The following is a 23,117-nucleotide window of genomic DNA, read 5'->3' as shown; positions in this document are numbered from 1 at the left end:
CACACACACACACACACACACACACACACACACACACACACACACACACACACACACCACACACACACACACACACACACACACACACACACACACACACACACACACACACACACACACATACACACGCACGCACGCACACATACATACACACACACATACATACACACACACACACACACACACACACACACACACACACACACACACACACACACACACACACACACACACACACACACACACACACACACACACACACACACACACACACACACACACACACACACACACACACACACACACACACACACACACACACGCACAAGAGAAATACGTTTACGAGGGCACCCCGTTACAACACGCGCACTCAGCCTCGCTTATGATTTATGGTATCGAAAAAAGAAGAAGGAGCATGTAATAATAAAATTGACAATTCGAATGCGGACAGTGTAGCCGGACCTTCATTTTTCCACTCCATTTGCTCCATCGCTGGAGGAAGGACGGGCGCGCGGAGGATATTGAGACACGTGACATCGTGGCTCGGGAACTAAATATAGTCGCGCGAGTGAAAGCCCAACCCAAAAATAGTTGAATAAAATACGGTCCTCGGGTTTTGATTTTGTTTGTTTTCAACTGCTCAAGGAATAGTAGCGCCAATAGAAGGTCTATCGTGCAATGTAGGGACAGCTGTATCGGTTTGCACAGGACAAACCGTCCCTTTAATTTGTTCGATACGGCCTGCTCCGTGCTGCTGGTGTATGTTTGCTTTTTCGAGCACAAAAAGCTCAAACAAATTCAGTTCGGTGGTCGCATATTCGATGTTCATTGATACAATGTGTTCAGCAGTCATTTTTAAATCGGTTCAATGTTCTTTTTGAATGTTGTTTTCCTTTACATTGCTTTCCCAGTAGCGCAGCTATGCTAAATTAGCTCGCCTGTTTTGCCCTGAAATAAGTATGGCTGGGTTTGCGCGAAAGCTGAAATGAAAGTTTCTGCTTTTCACGTCTGTCAAGAGCAAAACTTTCACAAACGTGCTCCATAGCCTATCGCCGCTGGGCTGCTGGGTGGTGGGCAGTCATTCCAAATAAGCAAAAAAAAAGGCACACAACAAACGCTTCTGCTATCAACTTAACAACCGTAAAGATGGTGAAATCAAAGGGATTTTGTTTAATTTTTCCAACTAAATTTGTGGGTTTTTATTTTACAGTTTCGCTATAAAAGAGAATAAATTGTATATACGCTCACCAACCAACTCAACCAACCCCGCGGGGTTAGTTGGGTGCAGAATTTAAATTTTCATTCTGCTTTCGTGATTTTCAACGAACTTTCATTTATTTCATTCACATCGGCGGCGCCATGGTGGAAACCACACCACGGTATCGCATACCCACGGTTTATTTATTTATTTTTTTTTTAATTTGATCAAAACAACGATTCATTTACCTGCAGTTTCTGCAATTATTTGCACCCTCTCTAACTAACTGCACGCCCGCTCTAGCGACTTGCGGGGGGCACCACCAGGTCCCCCGGGCCCCCCTTTTGCTGGCCGACACAGAGGCACAGCAAAACGCAATGGCTGATATGAATCGTGTGTACATGTGGTGGGCGAGCGCGCCGCACCACGAGCAAAGGAAAAGTTTCTGTTCCCTTTTGTTTTAAACGACAATCCCCCTTGCTGCTACTGCTCCCGTGGTATGTGTTTGATATTTGTCTCGCTGGTTTTCCCCCCTTCCTTCCCGCAGGATGGTTTGCAGGATGGACAGCAATTATTTCCCGCCTTTCCGGTAACAATACGGTTTGCCCTAATGTAGTTTTTGTTTTCTTTTCTTTTTGCTTGTTTTCAATTCGCAGCTCTGCAGTGGACACCGTCACCAAGACCAAAGTTGCCATCAAGAAAATATCTCCCTTCGAGCATCAGACCTACTGTCAGCGAACATTGCGGGAAATCAAAATTCTTACCAGATTCAAACACGAAAACGTAAGTTATGATGTTTTATTTTTCTATTCATGGAACGTTTTTGCACACTGTAACATTTCCCACTAGCTTCTTTCAACCATTCATCGAACGCGGAGCAGTATTGTATTGCACTCAGATCGATCTTTAACCTCGGGACATTGAAAACAGAGAAAGTAAAAAAGTGTTTATAGCCTAAAAAAGAATTAAACTTCATCGAAAAGCCTCATGAGAATATGTCTGTTATATCTGTTTTACTTGCAAACCATTGCCAACGCGCACACCATTTCACTGTAAGCTAGTGTTTTCTGACAGCGTTTAATAATGGGATTCAACTTGTCACAACTTTTCCTATGCTTGATGTTGCCGCTTTGTTTGATTCCTATCTTTGCACCTTTTGTTGGATTCCCTCTGAGTAAAGGGAGGGGGTACTGTTAGTTGTTTATCTTTGCCGCCTTCTATGTACATTAGCTGCGTCGTCAAATGCGTCCAGTTTCGGGCTTTGCTTTCTCTGTGCATGGAAAAGTTTGTGCAAAAAGTTGACGTTACCGTGTTACCATTGGTACATTGGTTCTCTGCAATCGAGCAAAACAGAAATGACAACTAAACACACATCACATCAACGGCAATGTGAAGTGGCGTGAAGCTTTACCATTTAATTCCCCACTTTATCTGTTACTGCGACATTGGGGCTTTTTTTTGTGCAAAACAATAAACTTATCTAGAGCACCTCTACCAAATAGCTCCACAAGCACAGTGAAATAGAAATAGAAATAGAAACAATTTACAATTCAGTTCCCGAGGGGGGTCAATCGATTTCCACTCAACGGATCAATGCTAATTGAATAATGATGCCAAACGTCCACGACCGGGGTATGGAGTGTAGATTTTCGATTTAATGTAACCACGGTACATGCATTTGCACACTTCAGGCGTTTTGTGAAAATCAAATTGGTGTGGAAATCAAAAAGCCTTATACAAGTTATCGAGTCGAGTCGCTTCTCTTCGGAGGTTGCTTACAGACTGAGTTTATTCTACCAAAAATATCCATTACATATGTGTTTCACGCATACTTCTAATTAGATCTAACACTATCAACGCAATACTACTTAACGCTATATCTAATAACCTATACAAATACTAATAAGATATTTACAACGTGGTAACTTACATGTATACGTTCGCCATGTTGCCGCTGGGTCGTACAAGAACGGTTGCGAATCGTGAAGCATACAGGGGTTTCCCCGAGTAATTTTAAACTTCTGTCGCATGTGTTTTTTGCATGATAATTGTCAAGTTGTTGTACAAAATTTTCAACTCGTCTTTATTAAAACGGCAACACAGTTTTGTTGATTCATGAGTCTCATCCGAATCCGTAAAGCGAGCCGAGTTCGAGATCTTGAAAGATCCTTACGCTCGTTAACACGTTGAGTGCCGTATCTTTTTGCCTCGTACTTCGTCTCAGACAGCCTCAGAAGGTCGAACACAGCAGGGGGAGAAAAGAGAAGATAACATACTGCAGAATCGGTATTAACTCGCAGATTTAGCAGCGAAAGAACGATTGAAAATGAACCGGATCACCTGGTTGAATGAACCGGAACTGAACGATTTTTTTCTTCAAAAAAATACCTTTTTTAACGTCTCTAATGAGAACTGTTCTGTTATTATGTATAATATGTGTCAAATATGTTAAAGCTTCTTTTTTTAAACATCTCGTGAGCGAAGGGCATATATGCTGCACAACAATCAAAAGCGTCTAGGGGAACCCTGCCACAGTCCAAAGTCCATTAAAATGTACGACGTGGAGAGTGTGTGGCTCTTTGTGTGGCCTGCAATGACTTTCTACCCCTAAACTGGATTTGAATCTATTTCCATATTTTATACTGTTATGGTCCGCATCGATCGAACTCCTGGAAGAGGAATACTCGGTACCTAAAACAACGTTTGCCTCTAAGCAAGGCACATTGTGTTTGTGGGAACTGTTGCTGTTGAGGCATTCTCGGGCCCGTTTCTGGGAACGCGGGAACACTACACTAATTTAAACTTTTCCCATTCTTTAACCTTACAGAAAGTTTTCCCTTTATTCATTACTCCAGTAGCTGGAGATGCCAGGAGCAGAGCCACCGTGTTCCCCCCATTCGTAACCTGTCCAGGACAAAAACGAATGATGGATTATACACTATTCTTCCAATCATCCGCCGCAATAGGCCACTTTCGCAAAATGAAATTTGGGGACGATTTTTGAGCTCTTAATTTATCAAACGCACACACTTGTTCGATGCTTCAGCAGCCAATATTACTCTTCCCTTTCTCTCTCTCTCTCCCCCTCGAAACATACTAGGTTAAGCGTGTGCCACTCGCTATTTGATGTACCACGTTTGCTGCGATGGATTGGTTTTGGAGGATTGTGTCCGGCGCTACTTTCTTCTTGGTAGCCGCAAAACCGCTGGCTGGCTGGCTGGCGCGTGTCTCCAAAGAAAAATCCGATTTTAGAAGCATCGGCACTTCTCTTTCCCAGCTCCCAGCGCTCATATCCCGCGGTCATTAAACTGTCGTACTGTTGGCGCTGCTTATCCTGCTGTTGTCATCATTGTTCCTTCGCCTTTTCCCAGGCGGGTGGTCCCAGTGGGCGATAAACATTGATAATAAAGCAGTTCCAGCAATCTTTCCCTCTCTTTTTTTTTGTGCCGCCAGCAGCAGCACAAAGCAGATGGGGGGCAGATGAGAATAAGGACCTCTGGGGATGGGTGTGGTGGTGGTACCATTACACTTTGCTGAGCGCTCTATTTTTCTCCAGTCACTTCCGAAAGTTGTCAATCATGTGCCGGTTTAGGTTGACTGGTTTCGGCACAAGGCTTGTGTCACGAGATAAATGAAGCCCGAAATGCGTCAAGCGCTCTTGGCCATTTTGCTGCGTGTGTTTGTGTGCTGTTTCTGATCTCTTGAACATATTTTCAGTTGAGAAATTCGTTGTATTAAAGAGGCGTTCCTTGCGAGCAAGCTATGTCAAAATTTCGGCGATTCGCTTGTATCACGCGGATATTGTGATTACTGCGAGGGGGGCACTGTCATAAGATCTCTGTTCGATTGTTCACGATGTGTTGTCGAGCGTGAATCACAGATGCGTTCGGTTTCGGTAATCTACAATCTCTTTGCGGACGCAGCACACAATTCCTTGCCGGTTGTTCGTTGGCACGACGGTGGTATGGTGATATCATCATGTACAGTCATTATTTACGCTTCCCTTACCCCAAGATCATGGAGCAATTACCCACAGTTTGGTGTTGCTGGTTGGTCAGCCCTTATCATAGCGCATCCACACACAAAACGGCTTGTGTAAATTGTTGTCGTGCGGGGACAAGACTACGCTTAACTGTGCTTTACTTTGTTTGTTGTTGAATGACACATCTAAAGTACGTAAGGTATGTTATTTGCATGTTGCATCATTTGTGGCTGGCGCGTGGAGAGTTCGAGAGCTCGAAGTCAACTTAAGCGGGATCATGTTTCAGCCGTTTTTCAGCGGATCTTTGGACATTTTTCTGGGGAACTGTGTGCCTCCTAGCAGTAGTGTATTGAAATTGATGATGCTTAACGATGAAAGGAGGCAGGAGAGCACACCATCTTCAAATACTTTAGTATAGTCCCCTTTATATCCAATCCACGGACGACCCTTTTCGCAGTCGTGTAAAAAAGGGGCTTGCCATCTAATGCTTTCCCCGTAGCTCAATAATGAGTATCTTTCTGCTCAGCTTGCAAAATTCACCCGAATTCATTCAGTTTTAATGCGGTTTGGAGAACAAAATTCTCCGAATTGAAAAAAGGAGCTCCCCAAAGTTTGAGATATTGACAGTGCTCCCTTTCGCTAGAACCTAACGACGCGACTGCTGCGCATAATTTTAGCGATGGGAAATATATTATTTCGCAAAAATTTATTATTTATCAACAGTAACAAACGGCTTATCGCAACAGTTTAATTGAACAAGTTAGCTACTCCCTCAAGCCAACAAATTCCCCGGAACAAGAATTGTGATGGATGGTTTTTCCTGTGCTTATGCCTTCATCGTTTAATTTCCTTTGACAGTAACCGCTTTGGGTTGGTGGGTGCAACATTTTCCTCCGCTTAACTTGCCCCAGCTTGGATTGTGTCACGCCTTCCCAATGTACCTGTCGCACGATATAGAAGTCATTTTAGTGGATTATTCTATTCCATCAGTCCATCTTGATTTAGCCCTCGGGAGCTACATGACGCGGTACGCTATCACATCGATACAACAACCCCCCACCTCCCCTAAGGGACCCCAGGATAATGATGGGCGATAACCACACGACCACCATCGGTGTGGTGTGGCAGCTGTCTATTTCCTGCTGACATGCTCGCCGTAAGGTTACTGCTGTGCCAACCCCTGGACATGGCTCGGGATGTGATGAGACCAATGATGAAGGAAATAAATAGCTTCACCTTGTGGGTAAGGCCCTGTCTTCTCACACGACGCTTTTCCACTGACACAATTTTACCTCCGAAGAAAAAGAAGTCCATGGACAGAGGCATCACCTCATCTGCTGCAAGCTCATTTTGTCTGCAAGTTAGCCAGGATGATGTACAGCCACTGCCCTCACCGACCGACCAGGGTTACGTGGAAACGATTGTGCTGCTGCCGCCGCTCTGTCTGTGTTGTGCTGATAGATGGGAATATTACCGCCACCACGCTGGGGAAGTAACATTCCAGTAACAAGCTTCCGCGATATTGCTTCACAATTTTGCCGACACATGAGCTGCTCCAGCGCACTGCTGCTCCCTTAAGGTAGTGGCGATGTTTATGAACTTCCGCACCGGGAGGTTAATGTTTAAAGTTCGCTTAAATCTCCGTTGACGGCGTTGTGCGCTGGTTCGGGATGTAAAAAGATCTTCTTGTGTTGTTTTTGCTGGTGCATCCTTTTCATTTTCTTACTGACCTTCTTACAAGGCTCCAAGGTACGATCGGGAAAAGGAACCAAAACAATCCCTCTCTCCGGTTTTCTGTTGTGTGGCTGCTTCCCCTCGGTATTTTAGTGTTTTAGTGTTGGCAGGTTTGTGTTTGATAAAATTCACAGCTCGACCACCGCCGGTTATTGTTGTTCAATCACGCGCGCACGCACACATTAAATATCCGGCAATGGCAACGATGGCCGTTGGCCCGGCCCAATATTCTCTCCACAGAATAAAGGCTCTCCCCTAACGCTCGGAAAAAGGAATGGAAAGGGTCACCAGTGCGGCGCGCGCCCCACTGGTTGAAAGTTTTCATGCTCGTCGGACGAACTCCTCCTGCTGTTGTTGAACCCCGGGGGGAGGCAACTTGTACATCTTTTTCTCGGTAACGAAACGCCCCCTGTCCCGCGCGAGAGAAAGAGTAATAGAGAACGGGTTCACAACATCACCGATTGGGGGAAGGGGGGGGGGGGGGGGAGGTTAAGTTTGGGTCGAGGTTTGTGTTGCATGCTGAAACATTTGGGTTTGTGAGTTCACGGGGCCCATCGGCTACGAAGCAACGAACGATGATGAGATGTGCCTGCCAGATGAGCAGAGATACACAACAGTGACTGACGACCGTGCACAGTTTGCCCATTGGGTTGGAAGGAAAACCGACCGGTCGGTCGGTCGGGTCGGTCGATCCGGTGTCTCTCTAGTGTTGCCCTAAAATAAGCATCCGCAACTGGCCCAAGTGGCGCACCGGCCTCAACGGAGCGTACGGAAGGAGCAACGTACACCAGGAAAAAAGAGGGTTAGGCTGCGGGGGACAGGGCGCACTTGGGCAAGCTTACCGGATTTGTTTATCTTTGAGCTCCGGAAAGTTCCCACTGCCTCATTCAACAGACCGTGGAATGATTTTTATTTTCAGTGAAATGCTCGGAAAAGCGCATCGTGCCAAGGCTTTATCGAAACCCAACACACACACACACGCTTCACGATCACCCAGAGAACGTAGCTTGACGAAGGGTTTCGTCAATTTCTATTTTCAAGGCCCTTTCTTTCAAACCGACAGTTCAATCTTCAGCTCGGGTGGATATTATTGATGAGTTTCTTTCCGCATTGTTTTAAGCCCTTCTTCACTGCAAATCAATAAATGCTAACCGATTCGCTAACCATTGCCATTTCTTCTTCTTAATATTATTCTTCTTTTCTGCTTTCCTTTCCAGATCATAGACATAAGAGATATCCTCCGGGTGCCTAGTATAGAGCAGATGAAAGATGTATATATTGTTCAGTGCTTAATGGAGACTGATCTATACAAACTACTAAAAACACAGGTAAGCCTGGGAATGGGAATCATTGATGAGAAAACAAGTGGCTGGAAAAGCGCCTCTTGAGGGGGTCACCACATTTGAAGGACATTATAAAACCGTTAACCTTGAGTTTCCGCACACAAAACAAAGCAAAATAGAACAAATGTTTTGGTCATTAATTGCAATTTTTATGATTATTTAATGAAAGCCTTGATATTTTGTTTTTTTTACACAAATCAAGTAGCTAAGTGTACCAAGTTCGCTTAAATAGATAATGAGAAAAGGATGAGCAAAAGGAGTAATATGAAAGATCTCCTAGTTATTGTCCTTAAATATGTCGCTAACATTGTGAATTTTACAATACATTACATAAATACACAATACAGTCAACTCTCTCTTATTTGAGAGGCGATGGGACTGTCGAATAAGAGGGGTTTTCAAATTACAGAGGTTGAAAGTGAATGAAAGGTCCATACAAACTAGAAAGAAACAGAACATTTAGTATGCAGCCTTAACTGTTGCTATAGGAAACTGCGAACAGAATCGCCAATTTGAGCATACATCTTTCAATAACCATGGCAACACCATACCCTAATAACAGGGATACAGATTTCAGAGGTTTTCCAAATTAGAGGGACAAAAATGTACTGAAAATCAAGGGACTGTGACAAATGTTCAAATAAGAGAGGTTTCTCAAATTGGAGAGGTGTCAAATAAGAGAGGGTTCACTGTACATACAAAAAAAAAACACTCGTTTTTGCTAATGTTTACTGCAATACCTGTATTAAATCTATATTTTAATGTTAAATAAGAATCAACAAAGCCCTAAATGCGCTGAAAAAATACACTTTAATAACAAAAAGTTGTAGATAAAATCAATGAAAAAGTTAAAAACGAACGTAAACAATCGTTTGAATCCCGGGGACCTTATGTCACGAATTCTACCTTGATGGGAATGGGAAGAAGAAAAAACCCCGCCTAAAAGTATGCAATAGGTGTGCAACATACGGGGACTTACGAAAACCGCCTAAAAGTATGCAATCGGTGGAACAAAAGAGTCATTTCATCCCTACGATGAGGTTTTAGCGTTTCTGTTTGAGTTTTATTACGTTTTCAGTCGAAAGTAAACTGTCAACTTAATTGCCATGCAATTAGGATCACAATTTTCACAGCTCGTTGGCCAATCTCTCATTCCAAGGTAGCAAACTCTCTCTCTCTCGCTCTCCTCAATAGTTACGCTAATTACGTTCGGGGTTTTGGCACAAAGTTTCCCCTAGATCCTTTGACCGTCATATAATGTGTGCGTTTGTGTGTGCGTGTGCGTTTGTGTGCCCGTGTGCTCCTGACAGTTTGATTCCTTCCCTCTGTCCATCCGGTATGCACTCTGGGGCCGAATGAATGGTGCTGTTGTCCGGGTTCACATTGCTCAAATCAGGAGGGGCAATACTCACCTTCCTGTGTCTGACACTCTCTGAAAGATGACAATTTTACCAACAGCGCTTCGGTATTGAACGTCTCGCAAGCACTCAGTGCCTAGCAGGCTCAGAAACACCGTCTCACACCATATCTGGGTAGACATTTTGCTCCCCATTTGATGAATGCCCCATTTCTCGCTACTCTTTCTAAGCGGCGAAGTCGTCCTTTCCCCGCATTGCCGTCACTTGGCTAAGCACGAACGACCGTTCAAGTTCATTTTGTCTAGTCCAAATTCTACGTAAAGTTTTGTGTTCAAAATTCAATTAGACCGTTCCGCAATTCCACATCGAATGTGTTTGGTACCGGTCGGGGTAGTCGGGAGGATGTTCTACCTCGCTACGCTTCACGCGAACTGCGTGCGATGCTGCGGCAACACAGAGCAACTTTATTTATGTGCACGCATTTTCGCGTACCTTCCGCGAAAGCCCGGATGCCAGGCAGGAAAAATGTGACATGACATTGTCAACCAGTTCCCCCAGGTCCTGATCCGTCCCCAACTGCTTCCCTGCACTCGAGGGTCGAGGCACGGATATAGTCCATTTCGCTCGTGATTGGGCCGCTCGGCTGGAGTGAGATTTCCATTTTTAATGACGCGTTGGCTTTTGTGTGTCCTTTCCGTGTTTTTTCTTTTTCTTCTTTTTGCTTTCAATGAAGTGTGATGGGCTTTTTCCCCATTCACGGGCTCGCTCGTTCGCTCTCCCCGAACCTGCTTGCTGAAAGAATGATTAAATGACCCTTGTCTCGGGCGAGTGTGTATTAGATTACCTGAAAGTCAAGCCTAGGCCAAGCCCTTAACGTTGCGGGGAGGATACCGTACCTGTACGCGGACATTTCGGCACTTCCGGCAGAGTGTCCGGTATGCCGTGTGGCCCTGAATAGAAAATAAATGTTGAAGGAAAAAAGTGTGTCGGTGTCCCAAAACCAATCAATTGCAAGCATTTCCGTTTGATCTAGCTGACGCTGAGCTTGCAGCTAAACTCAATTAGGTATGAGACAAGGGCAGGCAAGTTCGGTTGAAAGGCAGCATCTCTCCGTTCATGGTGGTGCTGCCCTGGCGAATGATTATTTATGGATGAAGCACGTGTTCTTCGGTCCTGTGCTCTCGCCTCATTAAGGATGCTGTTTGTATTGCGAAAGGCTCAAGCGTTTGTGTCTCGACTGCCGCTCGGAGACGACCTCATCACTTTCGGTCGAGCATCGGTGGAAGAAGATTGATTTACTTACTTAGTTTAGACCCTACGGAGTTTATTGGGGTTTGTGTTTGGAGATTAGCTTAAATTTCAATTTTCCCATTTCAATCATCATCGATTGAGTGACCTTCTAAAGGTTTCGTTTCGTGCCCCAATTGATAACGATTTTGTGTACGTTTTTCTCCCCTTCCTCTTTCCTTCACAGCGACTAAGCAATGATCATATCTGCTATTTCCTGTATCAAATACTTCGTGGCCTGAAGTACATCCACTCGGCAAACGTGCTGCACAGGGATCTGAAGCCCAGCAATCTGCTGCTGAATACGACTTGTGATTTAAAGGTAAGCCCGGGCGCGCGCGCGTGTTGGTCATCGCACCAGCAGCACCTCAAGTGGAAGGAGAAACATTCTCTCCAACAACAACAAAATCACGACAGAAACATAGACAGATGTTTGACATGCCTCAAAGCCAAACGGCGGGGTCAGGTCAAACGGAGCTGACATTTCAACGTTGCGACAGCAAAAAAAAAGCTTCTCAGTGTATTCTTCAACGACGTGAAACTGTTACTAATGCGCAACGGTGTGTGTTATCTGTGCATGTGTTTGTGCCCCTCTGTTTTTGCTCGTTGCAGATTTGTGATTTCGGTCTTGCACGCGTAGCCGATCCCGAGCACGATCACACCGGCTTCCTGACGGAGTACGTGGCCACCAGATGGTACCGGGCGCCAGAAATCATGCTCAATTCCAAGGTAAGGAACCGGTCCTAATGACCACACCCACACACACACACTGCCTTCAATCAATCGCTCCCTTTTTTTCTCTCCCCTAGGGCTACACAAAATCGATCGACATCTGGTCGGTCGGCTGCATACTGGCGGAGATGCTGAGCAACCGGCCCATCTTCCCCGGCAAACACTATCTCGATCAGCTGAACCACATCCTGGGCGTGCTGGGCTCCCCGTCCCAGGAGGATCTGGAGTGCATCATCAACGAGAAGGCGCGCAGCTACCTGCAGTCGCTGCCGTACAAGCCGAAGGTCCCGTGGTCGCGCCTCTTCCCCAACGCCGACCAGAATGCGCTCGATCTGCTCGGCAAGATGCTCACGTTCAATCCGCACAATCGCATCTCGGTCGAGGACGCGCTGGCCCATCCCTACCTGGAGCAGTACTACGATCCGGCGGACGAGGTAGGGAACAATCCGCGGCCGGAAAAAAGAGGCGGTGTACAACCAACGGTGCACATTTCCTCGGCGTTGTATTCATCCGTCGTCGTCGTTGTAATGCAGAATTGTTTCCCATTTCCATTCCAGTTATATGGGCCGCTTTTTTTTTGCTGACCCTGGGGGACGAGTTTCCCATGTGGTGTGGTTGCGGGAGTGGATCCTCTTCTTGCTTCGGGATGAAAATTAGTGTGCGACAGTTTCAGCGAAGTGTGTAATGAGGGTTTAAATTGTGCGCTGCTGTGTGTACTTCCTGCTCCTTTTGCAGCGAGTAGGGGAAATAATTATATCCATGGAAAACCGTCCTTCACTCAGCGGTGGGCGGGAGGGGTGTACGTATGTAGTCCCCCTTCCCCCGTGTGTTCACCTTTTTCCAATTTAGAGTACAATTCCCGCTGCGGAGGTACTTAGCAATTTTGTTGTTAATCGTAATGTAACAGCTCGCCCGTCGGTTGCAAGTTAAATTTCCCTTCATTCTTCATACTTCTCGCTCTCTTTTTCGCTCTCTTTGTTTCGGTTCTAATTGCTTTTGAGCCTATTTTTGTTTCTTGTTTTTATTTTATGTTTAATCGGATTGGCTTTACCGTAATCTGGGTCCGTTTATGGGGGATTGCTTCGCTGCGAGGACGTTGTTTCTTATTTTGCCAACCCATTTCATCACACTTTGACGGGCGGCAGGCAACGGTAGTGCCTTTTCCGGAGTCATGAATTTTAAAGCAAATTATCTGCCAAATCTGGAAGCGCTTTCGATTCGATTCTTGCATCCCGCACGTGCTAGTTTACTTGCCTTGAGGACCCGAAACCTGTTTATAGTTTGTAGTTGGCAAAGTTCTTACGAGTTTCCTTCTGTCGCCGGAGCCAGCAGGGAGAGCCGCCATCCTCCATCTGCCGCAAGAGTTGACCAAGAGTGCAGGCTAATTCAATTTCATCCAAAGCAAGATCGAAAGCTCTCGTACACCGAAAGCGTTTCTGCTCATCCCCTTGTGTGTGTGTGTGTTCGTACAGTGACGTCAGACGATGGCACGGTGTGTGTGTCTATCTCTATGGCTGTGAGATTATGCCATTAGTGCAATGATTAGTTTCCCGTTTTCGGATCCATTCGGCCCCAACTTTCCCAATCGTGTTCATCGTTTTCGGTCCTTCTGGTGCTCGTTTGCCATTCAAACCATGCCATGCAAACTGGAACCTCTGGTACGGGGTTGGATGGTGTGAACGTAGCGAAAAGAATTTCACGCGCACCACAAGTGGAAGCAAATTTCCTCTGCCGGATGATGGTGCAGGATGGTTTCGAAACTTTTTTCCTTTGAACCACGTCGCTGTGCGTTCGATTCTGAAGAAGTGTAGCAATCAGCGAAATGCTGCAAAACTAAGTTTCGGGTCAATTTGTTGTCTCGGTAATCAGTTTGTCTCGGTAGCAAAGGAGGGGGTGGGGTGGGGGGTGCTAGAAAACATTTCTCCATCGTTAATCACATTTCTTTTCAAAAAGGGACACCGGCTTTCCCCAGCTCTCTTTGCTGTCCTCCGTACTCTGTAGCATGGGTTTTGAAAGGCATGGTTCACTCGGAAAAGCACACACGCTTGACAGAAATCGTCTTGCGGCGTAGGAAATAGTTAACCAAATGATGGATATTCCGCTCGCAAGGGGGTTTTCGTTCACACACAGTGCTCTACGATGATTATCAACCCAACCGGAAGTAGCCATTTCCTTCCAGCATCCGAAAGGGCCGAAAGGGCCTTTCGTTCATCTTCAACTCAACCCTCTACACACACGCTCATCATTAATCATTTGCATCTCTTTTGTTTAATTTCATTGCAACGGAATTGGCGTTTAACACAACACCGTAAATGACGACGCTCTCTCTCTGGTTGTTGTGTGTGGCTCATCATCATCATCATCCATCCCCTCTCGCGCTGACCGCCGGATGGGGAATGAATAAATCGGACGACTTATCCTACACACACCTACCTACAGCCCGTGGCCGAGGAACCGTTCCGTATCGCGATGGAGCTGGACGATCTGCCGAAGGAAACGCTGAAACAATTAATCTTCGAGGAAACGCTGCGCTTCAACCACAACGATCCGCCAGTATAAGCAGCCTACAGTAGCCCACTCGCCACCTCCCCTCGACAGCTAATGCAGACGGAACACACCAGAGGAACCACACAATTCCAGAGCCCATCGTTGACCAGCAGCAGCAACAGCAACAGCAGTGTGTTGGAGTCTATGGATCCGCGACCCATCGTAGCGCCATCGCAGTCTCTCGGATCGCCTGTATGAGAGTGTGTGTGTGAGTGTGTGTTTACATGTTAGTATCTTGTGGGGCGGGGGGGGGGGAGCTGAAAGGATATATGGCAGTTAATGTCAAACCTTTAAAACACAGGAGTTTCAACAGCAGCAGAGCTTTCGACAAGATATCCTGCTCCTATGTGCAGCGCGCGGTATAACAGAGCGAGTGCGCTCACAGTCACCCGTTTAGAGATCCGTTCTGTTTGATAATTCCCGATCATCCCGATCCCCCTGATGCGTGGGGAGTGGGAAATTTATTTTACTTCTTTTTCGGTTTGCACTCATTTTATCCCTCACAATCAAACGGAAAGAAATTCGAAGCCCCTTCCCCATCACATTATTGTACACACAAAAAGAAAGAGAAAGAGAGGAAGATAATGTGTGTGTGTGTGTGTGTGGTTGTGTTTGTTGCACTGTTTGTAAATGCTTGTGATAAGGAGGAGTTAAGGGAAGGATGCTGTTGTGAGGTTGATGATTGCTCCATCTATTGGGGAAAAAAACGCAAACACACACACCTACTGGCTGCATCCTGGGAGCCATTATGCCCGCACGACGTGTGGGCCCTCTGTGGTGTGCTGGATGATTGTGATAGAAGTGAAGGAAAAGCTCTTTACTGCCCGATTTCCCCCCAAAAGCAAACAAATCGAAGCGGTATGTTATACCCGGCATATGTTCACACGTTACAAACAGCAGCAAATTAGTAGCAGTAGTATTCCATTCTTTATTTCATCTGGCGTTCAACCAAAGAACAGGATGAAAACAACATAAACTTTGCAATCGTTGTGTTGGTTCGTTTGTGTGCTATGCTGTGCCGGGCGTGATAAACCTATCACGCTTTTTTCGTTTTGCTTCTTAAATCCCGCTTAGCAAAAATATACTGGCCTGCCGTGTTTGGAGCGTTTTACTTTTAATTATTTTTTTGTTTTTAAAAACAATATTTTTCCCTTTTTTCCCATTTACCTAGCTAGTAAGTAGAGAATCGTTTTTACTCCCCGTGGCAGTTTATAGTGGTGCAGTATAGCAGCAGATACAGCAGTAGAGCGCATATCATTTTACGAACAGTAAACACACTGCTGGTTGCAAATCGACAAACAAGCCTCTCTTTCTATTGAAAAGAGACACAATAGATCGCTCAGTTACGTTTACGCGTACGCGTTAAGTTTGCAACAACACCGTACCGAACCGCACCCGGGCGCGAATGATGGCTAGTGTGCAATGTTTCTCTGTAATGTAACGAGGGGAAAAAAGGGCCATTGCTTTAAAACTGGCCAGCAGGGAATTCGGAAAGGAAAAGTAAACCTGAAGTGTGAGATTGAATCAGAGTTTAACCAGATGGGTGTTTAAGTAATAAGTGTCTTGTCTTTGCTCTGTTTTACGCAACAACCGAAACAACAGGTGAAATTGCTCCCGCACTGCAACGTAGGTTCTACTAAATGCCATAGAAGAAGTAGAAGAAGAAGAAGAAAAAAACAGTATGCTAGAGAGAAGATCAATCGGATCTCTATTAGATCGCCTAATGAATATAAGAAATTTGTCTTTAAAAAAAAACAATCCTCCATAACCAACATAAAACAACACACGCATAAGTACAGTGATCTCTAACGGCGAAGCGTGGCTCTCTTTTATAACTGTTCCCCTAATTGAAATAGGCCTTAAATGCTGTCCTGTTGTGCAAATTTGTCGAATTTCTTATTTGACTTAATTATGAAATACAATTGGCATTATTTCCATTCTTTGGAAAAAGGAACATTCAACACCAACCCCCCCACGCTGTTCGGTGTTTGGTGTTGAAACGTTAATAATTTGCTCAACATTCCTTCCTTCTTTCCCATCGTTTGCGTCTCTCCTCTTTGCAACACACACGCACGCACGCATGTTTCAATTTGCATTGTGCATTTATTGATGAATGCATTGCTGTGCAAGCTCACTCGATGCGGTTCGCTGCTCAATTATGGTAGAGTTTTTTTATAACCGTGTGCAACCATTTGCATCCACACACCATTGTGCTGTGCTGCGTTCGTTTCGATGCATGGGAATTACGAATGAAGCTTTTTTTTTATTTCTTCTGTGAAATAGTTTGCAACCAAATGCAAATTAACCTTTGTGTCACCCGGAGTGTGCTATTCGAGTGAAGGATAATTAATTTACACCGAATAAATTTGCACAAATAAAACAAACATCAATAATCAATGAGGGGGGGGGGGGAGAGCAAAAACGGAAGAAATTCTGAAACAAAACCACACACACAAACACAAAACGAAATAGCACAGTATAACATGTAAATATGCAATTTTTTCATTACGATAACCACGCTTCGATGGAAGAACGATCGCTTTACCAAAGCTAGCAGCAGTAGCAGCAGCATTCATTCTTAAGCCACTTCTATTCCCTCCACTACTTGCATTCTCTTGACTCTAGCAAACCTCAGATGTAATCCACAAAAGCAGAATTTTATAGATAATCCACCCTCTGTCCAGTAAATAAGCAAATTTTCTACCGTGTCTGTCTCCATTTTAGGATTTGCTCCACATAAATTCGTTTGTCTTTCTAACCGGCGTTTGTAACAGAAAAGAGAGGGAGAAATACCAGAGGGCCTGCTATAGGACTCCAGCACCAGCAAAAACAAAAACGCCCTTTGCTGCTATTGAGCCGAACAAACAGAGAACACAAAGAAGACTTTTTAGATAGGATGAACAAAAAACCAACAAACAAACAATGTAGCCGCTTCCGCATATACGTAGGGCAAAGGCAGGGGACACACTGTTGGTGCTGGAGCTGTATATAGCAGAGGGACAGGAAATTGGATAAAAAAAGACGATTTGTTGCAGTGTGGTGATCCAGACCAATTGTACTTAATTTTTGTTCGTGTGTTAGTCAAAAAGAGCACCCCCACACACACACACTGGAACAATAGGAAAAAGGCGAACAGAGCAAAGGGATGATTTTCCCTTTGCTTTATACGATGCGAGTTTATTTATCACACATATATGGTGCAATAGAACATAATGCTGATGGGGAAGAGGTGTGTTTGTCGCGATCGTGTACCAACATAACGATCGTGCTGATTGTTGATTGTGCTCAGCCGGTGTGTGAGTGTGTGTGTGAACGTATAGTGAACGTTTGTTGGGCTACTATTTCCAGTACAAAACTCACCGTTCTAAGCTCTGGTTGCACTTCTCGTACAAGAGATTCCAACTTTTGTAAAGCACCACAACCACACGCACACACAAACGTACAGCAGTAGCGCCAGAAGATCATCACACACAGTGTTAGGAAGAAGGGAAAGGGGGAAGAGGGAAGAAAATATAGGAGTCGTTGTTTGCCATGCGTTCGTTTTCCACTCTTGAATCACATTCTCTCTTGAGCACATCGCGAGTTTATGCGCGAGATATAAAGTGTTTGTAATTTTCAAGTGCTCGATGCAACATCTAATTGTTACAATATTATATCAATGTTCTTCCGTATGTGTGTGAGTGTTTTTTGTTGTTTTTTTTTACGCATTACAGCAAGGGAAAGAAGATATTCGAAATTTCATTCAACTCCACCGACCCCCCCCCCTTGTACGTGTAAAATGTGCGTTTATGGCGTGTAAAAGAGAGGGATGAAACGCAGACGCCCCCCCGTCCCCTCATGATGGGCCTGTATGGCTAGTAGTAATATCTGTATATGTTTCTATGTTTACACGTTCAAAGAACACCGTGCAGGAGACTGAGACACCGAGAAGCGGATGGGGAGGGGTAAAAGTGTGTAAAAAAAACAAAACCAGCTAGCTCTTGGTATTATCATCCCTTCTCTCGATCGCGATCGAACTGAATGGTGGTCGAAGAAGTAAAAAAGAAAAAAAAAACAAACGAAATGAAAAGAGAGCGTGCGAGCGAGTGAGAGAAGGAAATTACAATTTAACTAATATTTGCATAGTGAGATAAATATATATTAAACAAATAGTATAGAACAGCAGATTGAAAGAGCATTAAACCGAAACCACTATTATGTGTACCATACGCACACACACACACACCCATATAATTTGCAGTAAAATGCAAAACAATCAGAAAATACAAAGCGTTTAAAGCATTTGCAAAACATAAAAACCGTTGGCAGAAGAAAAAGAAAACAGAACAATGTGATTCAAGCTCGAGTAGAGAAGAAGTAAGCTAATATGAATGTATTAAAACATAACAAAGTAAAACGAAACAAGAATAGAAGAAAACTACACGATCAAAGTGTTGATTGATGCAAATCAATCGAACGAAGCAGAGAACAATGCAGAGCGAGAATAAGGAAAACCCCCGTTAAAGTCCGTTAAAATGTGTCTGAGTGTGTGTGTGAGTACATTTTAGTGAGAAAACTACTTCTTGTGTCAAGTTGTGAATGTGTGAAAGTATTTTCTTCTGTGTGTAATTTAAAGAAACCGTTTAATCAAAAGCAGCAAAAAAAAGCAGCGCAATACAAACCCTCCTCCCAGCAACACACAACAAGCTCTCCCAGATTTAAAGTCAAACACTAAAATCTACTGTCATATACTATAAAGTTACGAGAAAAAAAAAACACACACACACACACTTACCTACGCGTATATGAATATTCTTAAACGTTTTACTCTCTTTGCGCGAAAAGGAAGAGGTTGGTGCGGGAAATTATAAAGAAACAAGAGAAACGAATGTGTGTAGTGTGCTCGATGTTTGTCGAATTGCAAAAGTCGAAGGAAAGGAAGAAAAGTGATGTAAAACAGTGCAACAAATGAGATTTTTTTTCCTATTAGAGGATAAAATCGAACTGGAAAAATGTGCAAGAAGAAGAAAAGGGAAAGAGAAAAAAAGGATTGAAACAAACCAAAAAAAAACAAATGAACAATGGAAGATACAATTTTAATTTACTGTGCATTACGTAACTAAACGAAAGGAAAGGAAGGAAACAAACAAAAAAGCAAAAACGATAATACCGGAAGCTCGCGGTGCCGAGCTATAAATATATCATGTTCAAAGCTGAGCGGAAAGGGAAAGAGATGTTATGTGAATAGAACAGAGTGTAAAGAAGAAGCACACAAACACATACACAACACCTAATTGTAAGGGACAGGCAGCAGCATCTCTGGCATTATTTGCCTTCCGGCGGGAACCGAAACCGCGCATTTTTGGCACCTATTAAGCCATCATTCTTTCCCGTATCCTATTGGTATGTGTATTGTTCAGTGTATTATACGTACGTATGTTTATCGTGAGATATTTTGCGAGGTGTAACAAAAAAAAAACCCCAAAATGTATAAGAGATAACTTGTGCGCTAGTCTCGTGGTCGAGACAAAAAGAAACAAAAGTGGAAAATAATACAAACAAAAGGAAGGGAGGAAAGCAGAGCGAAACGCAACAAACAAAATCAACACAAAAACAACAAACTGTGTGGACTAAAGGGACAAAAGTGAACAAACTCAAAACAACCCTGGGGTAGGCGGTGGTTGCTGTGTGTTGCCACGACAACACACGGATCCATCGACTGGAGGACTGGGTCTGTACTGTGAAAGGAGCGAAGAGAGAGAGAGAAAGAGAGAGAGAGACGACTCGTTCTGCTTCTTCTTCCTCTTCTTTAAAGCATACAGTTAAATGTAGCAATAGAAATGGGAAGACACAGCAGACACTGGCCAGGAAAACAGAGAGAGAGACAGAGAAAACACAAACAGTCATTATTACATAGAAATTAAACGAAAAATAATATTATTAAATAAACCCTACTCTCTCTCCCTCTCGCTCTCTCTTGATCTCTCCTCGATTGATATATCGGCTCACCAGTCTCCAGCCCATTCCATGTTTCCCCCCTGACACACACTCACACAGAAACATGCAAATCTGATCTCTCGCTATATACAACAACCGCAACCGCAAAATTATACATACAAAATTTGGGATATGATGAGGCGCAATCGAAAAATCGAATCTTTTGACTTGAACAAGACACATTAAGAATAAAGGATTGACTTGAAACGAAAGGAGGAAGTGGTTGTGCGTGTTCTTGTGAGAGCCCTTTTCATGTACGTGTCGTGCGTGAAGAGATCGCGATCTTGATGACAATGCAATGCATACATTCAAATCGATCATCTATAATTTGAGTGGAAATTTATTGTTTTATTTTCATTTCAGATATGAAACGTACATTTCGAAAAAAATACGAGGAAGATTTAAAAAGTTAAGCGATAAGAGCTCTAAGAGCGATCTTGAAACTGATTCTGACTCCATATCAATGTTGGGATTGATCTTGAACTCATAGGGATCCTGGATCTAATCCTGAACCGATACATGAGTTGAGATTGATTATGAATCCATGTCCTTAGCGGCCCCTTCATCCGATCCTGAGAACATATAAAGGCTCTCGAATCAGGTCTTGACAACATACCGGTCTAGAAACTGATCTTGGACCCACATCGTACCTGGATCTGATCCTGAAGCAGATCCTGAATTTAAATCTGATGCCATGCAATTCATGAAATAGATACTGAAGCCATTAAGATCCTGGGACTGATCGTAAATACACACCGGTTTTGAAGCTTATTCTGATCCCATACCGATCCTGGATCTGATCACAAATCCATATCGTTACTCAAAATGATCTAGAACTCATACCAGTATATGATCCCGAACCGATATCGTTTCTGGAACTGATCTTGTTTCCATACCCATACAGTTCTGGAATAGATCCTGAAGCCATCCCGGTCTTGGAATTGATCATGAACCTGTACAGGTTCTGCAACATATATCTTATTGGTGTTAGAACTGATCCTCAACTCATACCAGTTATATGAACCCATACAGATCCTGGAAATGGGTCCCTAATCCATACCGTTTCTGTGAAGTGATACTGAACCCATCATGATCATGGAGCTGGTTCCAATTCCATATCGGCGTGGGAACTGATCTTTAATCCACATACCCATAGCGACCCTGCATCTAATCCTGAGAATCCATATCGGCTATCATATCACATTTTTTGAAGCCATCCCGATCTTGAAACAGATCCTGAACTCATCTTGGTATTGGAACTGATCTGGAACTTGTACTGGTCCTAGAACTGATCGCGAACCCACATCCTTAAAATGATCCTGAACCCAAATCGATCATCAAGTGGTCCTGAATCTATATCGATCCTGGAACTGACCCCAACTTTATAACGTTCTTGCAAACTGATCTTGATCCCTAAGCGGCATTGGAAGTGATCTTGAACTGATAGTGGCCATGGATCTGATCCTGAACCCAAACCAGTTCTGGAATAGCTCCTTAAGCTATCCCGGTTTTGGAAGTGATCCTGAACCCATACAAATTCTGGAACGTATCCTGATCTCATACTGATGCTGGAACTAATCGCCAACCCATACCGGTGTAATAACGCATACTGAACTTATTCTAACACATTAACTGTACATTGACTGATACTGGGTCAAGGAACGAATCGCGAATCATTCCCGGTTTAGGAAGTGGTATAGTAACTGATTTCTACTACTGGTAAACAATCACTTTCTTCAACATGCCAAGTAATTTACCAGGAAATTTTTACTGAAATCCAATGCTACTGAATGAGTTGAACTTAAAACAAAACTCCGACCAAGGGACAAAAGGAAGTATCGATTGAATTGGCGATCGCGTGCATGGCCATTAAAATTTCCTATTGGTTTGTTTCGTGCCATTGATATTCATCTAGGATTTGACTTGTCTAAAGCAAAGATTAATGACCATGTTATGCATGGTCAACCCGTTATAAAAATAAGTTCCACAGCCAGAAGAACCAACGTGCGCAGTATACGGTTTCGTTTGAAGCTGTATTTATTTGCCCATCAATCAATGAAGCATGAATGAACAAAGAAGCACTAGAAATATATCCCGCCCTCCCTTGCCGATTGTGGGGCTTCTGCACAATTTCGCGTTCCAATAATAATTGCTGGAACCGCTGGAACCGCTGGAACCGCTGGACCCGCCAGCAACAATCGCCGCGGACACCGGGTGGACCGGTTTTGTGCGCCTTCCCGCGCACTTATTAATAGTACGCATCTTTCGCCCGTCGCGTCCAATTAATCAATGCATTCGCTCCATCCTCCATTGCAGGAAGGAACCGTTAGAACTTGCATAAATACCGGTTTTGCTCGCCTTGGATTCTTGGATTCGTTCCGGACGGATTGTCACGGACCGGGGGAGAGGCATCATATTTGCTTGCACGTTTGGTTTGCGCCAGCATCGAAAGCGAATCAACAGTTGACTGACCGACCAGTGCGTTGTAACCGGGCGAAAGCTTCTTTACGGAGGGAAACACTACTTCAACAAGAAACAATCCAGTCGATGATGATGTCATGCCTATGCCGGAGATCATCTCCTCCCAATTCATTACCGAGGCGCGCCTGTGCTTTTGACGAAACCGAATTATACACCGTCATGCGAACTTTATGGACCCCCGTAGTAGGGGGGACAACCTCCAGAGTGTATAAATCCTCCAAATCACGACATCACGCTCGATTAAAATGGGTCCTGCTTGCATCAAACTCACGCTAAGCCCCGGTAAAGTGTCCAGTGCCCGATTAGTGTCATTTGGGACAGTGTGGTTTACCGTTTTTTTCCCCCACCCGGTAATTCCACCCTATAAAAAGCCACACCCTTCCTTGTTTACCTTTGTTTGTTTGTTTGTTTGTTTTTTTCTTCGCAAAAACCATCAGAGGAACACCACAAAGCCACACACCATGTGCTGTGGCGCTGCT

At 44.2% G+C, this 23,117-nt stretch overlaps 1 protein-coding gene across 5 annotated transcripts in view; it reads left to right on the top strand.

Annotated features, from left to right (window-relative positions):
• LOC121597756 (mitogen-activated protein kinase 1) overlaps positions 1-23,117 on the top strand; it is a 59,817-nt gene that overhangs the window by 34,320 nt on the left and 2,380 nt on the right. For 3 of the 5 annotated variants that reach the window (XM_041923833.1, XM_041923832.1, XM_041923831.1), the window contains exons 3-8: positions 1,855-1,981; positions 8,132-8,242; positions 11,090-11,224; positions 11,515-11,631; positions 11,712-12,068; positions 14,074-19,112. In XM_041923833.1, coding sequence (XP_041779767.1) covers positions 1,855-1,981; positions 8,132-8,242; positions 11,090-11,224; positions 11,515-11,631; positions 11,712-12,068; positions 14,074-14,193 — 967 coding nt within the window. In that variant the 3' untranslated portion in view covers positions 14,194-19,112. Of the gene's footprint in view, positions 1-1,854; positions 1,982-8,131; positions 8,243-11,089; positions 11,225-11,514; positions 11,632-11,711; positions 12,069-14,073; positions 19,113-20,520; positions 23,053-23,117 lie in introns of those variants that run through there. The other 2 variants (XR_006005474.1, XR_006005473.1) reach the window with 2 other exon arrangements.

This window comes from Anopheles merus, chromosome 3R (genome assembly GCF_017562075.2).
Source record: "Anopheles merus strain MAF chromosome 3R, AmerM5.1, whole genome shotgun sequence".
In the NCBI taxonomy this organism is placed as follows: Eukaryota; Metazoa; Arthropoda; class Insecta; order Diptera; family Culicidae; genus Anopheles; species Anopheles merus.
The sequence above is the reverse complement of the archived record's forward strand: the minus strand, read 5'-3'. Positions and strand labels throughout refer to the sequence as shown.